The sequence below is a fragment of the Frankliniella occidentalis genome, unplaced genomic scaffold (genome assembly GCF_000697945.3).
Source record: "Frankliniella occidentalis isolate FOCC.00 unplaced genomic scaffold, Focc_3.1 Scaffold143, whole genome shotgun sequence".
NCBI lineage: Eukaryota > Metazoa > Arthropoda > Insecta > Thysanoptera > Thripidae > Frankliniella > Frankliniella occidentalis.
In genome coordinates, this window is record NW_026267270.1 from 212,139 (window position 1) to 219,616 (window position 7,478).

The following is a 7,478-nucleotide window of genomic DNA, read 5'->3' on the forward strand; positions in this document are numbered from 1 at the left end:
GGAGGGGGGGAGGGCAAAGGGGCAGAGAAAAATGTAAAGGTCACACCGAAGTGCATTACTGCTCTCGGATTGAGATTTTAATGGGGCGTGCACCCCGTGGCACGGCGCGGGGCGGCGGGGCGCTGCAGTGGGCCAAGGCAGACCAGGGCGCTGGCCGCCGCCGGGCCGCGGTCCGGGGCCTTCCTCCTCGCGGCCCCGCGGCCCCCCGTACACTACTGAACGCCTTCGGCCGCAGTATAGAGCCGGCCCGGGTGCGGCGCGCCGCCGAGTGCACAGAACGGCACACCAGGAACTCCAGGGACTGAGTAGCCTATCCGGATCAATGAGAAAATATTCGTAGAGGGTTACTATGATGGAAAAAATTCCCAAGACAAATGCCGAAATGTTGCGAGCTGATTTTGTAAAATTACAATTTCAAAATGTAAAGTTACACTTGTATGAATAGTATTTCAGAATCGAAGTCGACTAAGTTTTCTTCCACGCACAAATAAATCGTACGTTAATGGCACACGACTGCGTGCAAAATTATCCCAACGCCGTCGTAAATTTACGATCGCGTTCATGAAGATGCGTCTCCCTGCTTGACCGTTATTTCGAGTTCCTGAGTTAAATTCGTAAGAAGAAACTAAACTTCACAACCTCTTGCATGGCGCAAACTGAAGCCAGCTGGCGGCGTAAAAAAAAACGGCGCGCACAAAGCTTTCGAAACATATTAGATTGCGCTCGGACTGATGAAACACTGGGCGGTGCGCGATCTTTCTCAAAGCAGTTTCTACCTAATGAGCAGCTCTCCAGACTAATCCTGCATTTAACCCCTAAGCCTGAGTTGTGTGTTGTGTGTGTGTGAGGGGTGAGGGGGGGGGGTCCGATACGGAGAGTGTTGGATCGGGGCGACCAGCCGCAGCAGCTCAGCTACTACGAGCCGGCAGGCCACGCCAACCCACCCAAGCCGCTTCCGGAGTCCGACGTCTAGCGCACGGAGTACGGAGCGGAGTCAAGTACTGCATCCGCGCCAAACCGAGCCGAGTCGAGTCGAGCCGCTCAGGCTCAGAACAAGGAAGGGCTGAGGCATGTCGCCACGCCAACGGGCCCCGGCCGCGAGGGCAGTGGCCCGCCCTGGCCCGCCCTGGCCGATAGCCATGCGGCCACGTGTCCTGCACGTGTCCTGTGTGGCACTGACCCCCCTGCTCAGACCTCGGCTCGGACTGAGCGGACTGAGCACATGGGGGTCGAATCAATCAAAGACAAGTTAAGTTGACTAACGTATGTTTGGTCAAAGTGATCAAAATTTCGACCACACGCCTAAAATTTTATTGGTTTTGAATTTGGTGTCCTGCTCTAAACGGTTTTCTGTGGGAAGACACTGGCCCGCCCTGGCCGACTGCCACGCGGTCACGGGCCACGTGGGCTGTGCGCGTCCTGCCTTCACGTGGCGGTGTGTCGCAGACAGCAGCACACGGCACCGTGGTGGCAATGAACGAAGCCGATACATGTTTGTGCTACATTTTCCTCACAATTTCTCAGAAATTCTTTAAATAGAACTAAAGCAGATTTTTTAAAATGCACGGAATGGTGCGCATGCGCAACCCACCAGCTGGTTGGTGCTTGTAACACTCTGCCCCGCTCCACCACCCCGGCCCAGCCCGGAGGGGAGGGAAGGGCCGTGCCAAGCAGCCCGTGTGCGTGTGCGGAGCGTGTGTGTGTTGGAGCAAGTGCCGGCGGGGAAAGCCTCCGCTCGCCGCCTCCTCCCCGCCCCGCCCGGCCCGTGCTTTGCTTCGCAGACTAATTGCTTAGGAATCTGTGACTGCTTCGCGCTCCGCTCGCAGCGCGGCCCCGCGCGGCCCGCTCTCGCCATCTCGCCCATTGCCAAGTTCACCCCGGCGCTTTAGCGCCTATCGCGTCGCCTCGCACTCATCCTCGGCAGGGCGCTTTCTCGTTACTTCACGGCGCGTGCTGTGGCGCGGGGGGGGGGGGCAGTAACGAGGGGAGCCGCCTGGGCTTATACTGCAGGGCCACATAAAAGAACCGCTCCGTCACACACTGCGAACCTAATCTTTAACAATTTTACGGAAAGTGAAGGAAAAACGACCTGGTACCTGCCGCGGTTTTACTAGAACAAAACAACGACAAACCACTTATCCCAATGGCTGGGCGCTGGACGCGGTCCCCTTAGATGAGCGGAGGGCCGGGCCGAGGACCTCGCAGACGCCTGATTACAGGAGCGGGTTGCCTGGGCCGCTCCGGCCCGCGCCTCCGTGTCGCGATGCTATCGGTGATAAGGAGCGCCCGCGCGCACGCACATTGCGAGATGGAAAGTTTCACACTCGGCAGCGCAGAGCACCGGCCAGGCCAGGCCCCGCCCCGGTGGTCCCCGCGGCCACAGTGTGGCCACACGGCGGCACCGCTCGTCGCGAGAGCAGCGGCGGGGAGACGCGTCCCCGCCCCTCTCACAGCCCGGCGGGGTAGGCAACGCGTGTGTCCCGCGCGCCCCGCCGTGCGGCGGGTCGCCTACCCGGAGGTTGGCAGGCGCTCCGGCCCTCCTCCCGCCGCGAGCGGGAAGACGGGGCGAGGAGTGGGCTGAGCAGCGGGCTGAGCAGCGGGCTGAGCAGCGGGCTGAGCAGCGGGATGAGCAGGCTGAGCAGGCTGAGCAGGCTGAGCAGGCTGAGCAGGCTGAGCGGGCTGCCGACGCGCGGCCTCGCTACCACGACCGTGATAGCCTCCGTTTTCGTATTATTTATTTATTTTTCCCCGCGAAGACGGATTAAACTCGCTCGATTGACCTCGCGGTCGGGTCGGTGCGGCGCGGCAGGTGACCGCGGCCGGCCGGCCGGCTGTTTGAATGTCTACCGCACCGGCACGGCCAGCCTCGTTCTCTTCCGCGGCGGGGTGAGAGGGAGTAAGGGGCGGGAGGGGGGAGCGGGGAGGACCGAATCCTTTCTCCAAACTGGTCCATCAGGTCCGACGGCATAATGTCACAATGTTACGAGGTCGGGTCGGTCTCGCGGTCGGTGGTTATTGTATTCATTGGAATACGGGTGAGGCTAAGACTGTCCCCTTCAACACAATACTTTACTTTGTAAAAACCATGCCGCATGCGGCCTAGCTGCAGCGAGCATATCAATATCGGCACTAATAACGATAAAATTGAAGCACGTAATAATATCAGGAGGGCGACTCGTTTGTAGAGCACTAGAGCACAGATGCTGTGCTGCAGGCAGGCAGGCAAGAACGCGTGCCTGAGCTACGGGATCACGAGCGTTTCAAGCAATTATTGGTCACTCATCTCGCCGAGGACATACCGAAAACTGGGTCGTGTACAGCAAATCGGTACAACGGTACGACACCCTCCGTCACTTTCGTGTCCGAATAAGTGTAGAGGAGAGTGGAAAGCAAAAGCCATAACAGAGCATAAATAGCTATGCCCCCTCCCCCCCCCCTCTCACAATATCGGCATTAGAGTTATGGAAAGTATCGTATGCCGATTACCGATTTAGAATTCGGACACGACCCTTCCATCGTTGCACATAGAAAGAAAACAATGTCTGCCATAAATCTTTCATTTTTCGGGTATAACCAGAGACACAAGGTACACAGGAAGCTTGCGACGAATGTCGTTACAGCAAGTATTGCGAGAGCAAATGGGGCTAAATGTGCTGGTTGCGACAACAGGTACAAATGGATTGTCTAACTTATACATTTTAGTACCTTGCAAATAAACAGACACACAACAACAATGGGTCGAAAGTGAAGTAAAATGTTTTGACTTCACATTTCTTTAACCAGCAATAAGAATTCTCTCTACCTACCTATTTTAAATTTCAGCACAAGACATGTGCACCATAACCCTATCTTTGCACCTCCGATTTGGAAACCTTCCAACACGCAAATCTAAAATACCTTTGAATGTAGAACTTGATCTCCTGGTAGCTGCAGATTTGAGGCGTGGCAATGTGCACTTGTTTCTCATGTGGCACACCATTTTCACAATCACTTCAGCATATAAAATATCTACAGTCCACACACACACGCCGCACACGTACACTGCACTGCACTAATGCAAGATTCGCGTCGCAACGGTATGAAAAACTGGTCGGTCTGACGAAAAAGGGGGACAGTTCCGTAAAGTCTGGCCAGTCGAGGAATGCCCCTAGGCTACGCCTGAATCAGTCTTTCGCTGGTTCGAGTGTATTCCCAATACCAAGCCACAACACGTAGAGCCGTCTCTACCGTAAAGGAAGGGTGGTTGGAGTAGAGAGGGGGTGGGGCAACAGCCGCCTGCCACACTAGAAAGCTAAACCGACTTGTTACTTTGACACGCAAAGTATAGAAACGTATACAAAAAATTGAAAATGTCTCATTAAAATCTAGCACACATTTCGTTTCCCGCTTAGGTGCACAGCGAGACGCATTGCCGGCCCTTTGGCCCGAGGCACCCCATACTCCTTGCGAGAGCGCCGCTCGTAAAAATTTGGAGCGAACGCGACGAGCGTATGGTCGTGTTGGTGGAGTTGCACAACGGTAGCACGGCTGCGATCGAAAGGTGGACGTGAATGTGTGTCGCGTAATGAGAGCGGCATGAAGCGGTGTGAAGCGAATGGGAAGGGGTGGGGTAGTGGGGTATTTGCAGATGTCGCGGCCGCGCCGTGGTTCCGGCCCGTGCGCGCCCCGCTGTGCTGCTGACCCGTGCCTGGCCTGACCCCGCCTGACCCTGTGCCCCTCTGTGTTGCCCGCAGGTGCTGTGCTGCCTCGCGGCCGCGGCCGCGCAGCTGCCCCCGCGACTAGAGGTGCCGGGCGCGGCTCCGTCCCCGCCCCAGCGCCCCGCCGTGTACCGGCGGCCCGCCTCCAGGGCCTACCACCCGCGGCAGGTCGACGAGGACGACGGCCCCGCCCCTGCTCCCCCGAGGCCCGTGGTGCGAGTTCGGCGGCCCACGGCCCGCAGCCGCCTCCAGCAACAGCAGCAGCACCAACAACTGCAGCAGCAGCACCAACAGCAGCAGCACCAACAGCAGCAGCAACAACAACAACAACAGCAACAACAACAGCAGGCGCAGCCGCGGCAGGACTTCCCCGTGAGCCTCACGCCCAGGCCCGTCAGCGAGGAGCCCGAGGACGCGCCGGCGCCACCGCAGCCCACCAGGGTGCGTACCGCCGCCAACCTCGTCCAGCAGCGTCACAATAAGGCGCCTCCTACACGGGCACGGGGTAGCTTGTCGGGCATGACGATCGGATATGTCTTTAACCACGGGTGTTTGTGTTGTTTGAACGGCATGCTCACTTATTAGTTTTATGCAAAGAAAATACAACAGAATCGAGACTATTGTTGATAATGGCTCGTGTAAGTGTTACACATTCAGCTTCTATGATGGTTGGATTTTTGTCTTGGTCTTGCTGTTCACACGAAATGCGAGAAAGTTTGCAGTCAGAGACTTGAGCCGACACCTTGTCCGCTCATCGGCGTTTTCATTGAGCCTGCCTCGTACCGGCGAGGCTGTCGTATTGGCTGCGGCTTGTCCTCGCCGCGACACCACGGGGCTCCGCATGTGCGTGTGTGTGTATGTGTGTGTATGCGAGTGAATGCCCGAGCCCAGCATGTTCCTTATCAGTCCCCCATTGCCTGGCTTGGGGTTGTTGCAGGACGAGGTCAACGCCATCCTCCCCACGGCCAGCCCATCCCCATCCTCACCGGCCCCATCCTCCCCTTCCGCATTCTCCCCGTCTTCACCCTCCCCGTCCCCAAAGCAGGTGTCACCGGCCCCCTCGTCCCCGCTCCCCCCGCCGCAACCAGCGCCGGCGCAGCCGCAGGTAAGACACGCACGAGAGGGGTTGGGCCCGTCTATAGGCCCGCCACCAGGCCTACCATCAGGCCCACCCTGCCACCTGCCACCCGCCGCGGGCCAGAACCACACCATCGCGCATCTATGGGCCGCGCGGTCCAAAGGACTCGTTGTTTGACATTAAATTTTGTGCATTGCCCCTCAGCTCGACGAGGAATATTAAGAATAAGAATAAAAATACCCTAGTAGTTCAGAAAACAAATAAACAAAATTCGGTGATGGCAGTATTTATTTTGGCAATCACAATAAATTGTATTTTGTTTACGGTGAAAGTAATTGGGTTCACTGGTTGCGGTGCTCTCGCTGACGTCCTGGCTGACGCCCCTGCTGACGGCCTCCTTGTGCTCCCAGGGCGCCTTGGCCGGCCGGTTCCTCCAGCCCGCCGTGTATCGCAGCGCGCGCCCCCTCGGCGGCCCCCCACACCAGCTCCACGGCGGCTTCCGCCCCTCCAGCAGCGCCTCGAACGGTGCCAACGACGAGGACAACGTGATCCTCGCCAGGCCGGCCAACCCACGCGCCTACCTGCCTGGTACGGGGCCCAACGCGCCGTCCTCGCCGCCATCCTCGGCCTCCACGGCAGCACCCCTGCTGGAGTTGCCACTGGGCCCCGCGCCCCCTTCGCCATTCGCCGACGAGCCCAAGCAGCCCGTGTTCAGACCCGCGCCAGCACCCCTCACCGCCATCCCCGCAGCACAGCTGCAACTGGCCCAGCAGCTGGCTGCCCAACAGAAGCAAGCTGTGCGTGCCCCCCAGCCCCAAGCCCCTGGCCCCGGCCCCAGTCACCAGCCACCTCCTCTAACGCCCTCCACTCTGCCCAGGCTCAGCAGGTGTCCAGCGCCTCCTCGCCGGCGCCGACTTCCGTCCAGGACGAAGAGGACGAGGACGACGATGAGGCCGTAGCCAACCCCAACCGGCGACAGACCCTGGTGCCGTTGCCGCCCTTCAGGACCACCCACGGCGGCAACTTCCTAGTGACGCCGTCCACCTTAGACTTCGACGACGACCTGCCCCTCGTTGGCTTCACGCCATCCGTGCCTCGGCGCCCGCAGCCGCAGCAGGTAAGGACACCCACCGACTTGTACACCAGGCCTCCGCCCATACGGAGAGGGATAGCCTGATCCTGGTGCTCGAGACCTGACCCTGACGTGTGCCCCACAGCAGGTGTTCAGGCCGTCGCCGCCCCTCGATCTGGACAACAACGCATTCTCTCCGTCGCCGCGCCCCCCGCCGCCGCAACCTATCCAGGTCAGAGCCGTCCCCGCAACCCTAGTACCAGTGGTGATAAGAGCGCCCCACTGCGGTCACAGTTGGCGCGTGAGGTCATAGAGTGAGAACAGTGAGAAGGCTGACCCTGCGGCGTTGGAGCCTCGCCCATACTGGCTCTCGTGCTGGACTCTCGGGTGCGTTCTTTGATCAACACCCCCGCATAGTATGGATCTAGCTGCGTTACCGGAGTCATGGGTAGCCGTGAGTGGTTCAAGGTCGCCATGACCACCCAGTCGTAAAGCCCTTTTCGAAGTTGAAGCCATCCCGTGTAGACTGTAGAGCGCTATCGTAGAGGTAAGGCGGTGGTGGTTGAGGTTCATTCATTGTGATTGGTGTTCAAAAGCGTTTCGTGTTTGTGTTGATGTGGTTGTGCCTGTC

At 58.8% G+C, this 7,478-nt stretch overlaps 1 protein-coding gene across 2 annotated transcripts in view; it reads left to right on the plus strand.

Moving 5' to 3' along the window:
- The window catches only part of LOC113211923 (uncharacterized), a 32,516-nt gene extending 25,044 nt beyond the window's left edge, over nt 1–7,472 (plus strand). The window contains exons 2-6 of one of the 2 annotated variants that reach the window (XM_052270915.1): nt 4,734–5,138; nt 5,635–5,802; nt 6,186–6,572; nt 6,653–6,892; nt 6,993–7,472. In XM_052270915.1, coding sequence (XP_052126875.1) covers nt 4,734–5,138; nt 5,635–5,802; nt 6,186–6,572; nt 6,653–6,892; nt 6,993–7,160 — 1,368 coding nt within the window. In that variant the 3' untranslated portion in view covers nt 7,161–7,472. The remainder of the gene's footprint in view (nt 1–4,733; nt 5,139–5,634; nt 5,803–6,185; nt 6,573–6,652; nt 6,893–6,992) is intronic. The other variant, XM_052270916.1, reaches the window with a different exon arrangement.
- Nucleotides 7,473–7,478: the final 6 nt, after the last annotated feature.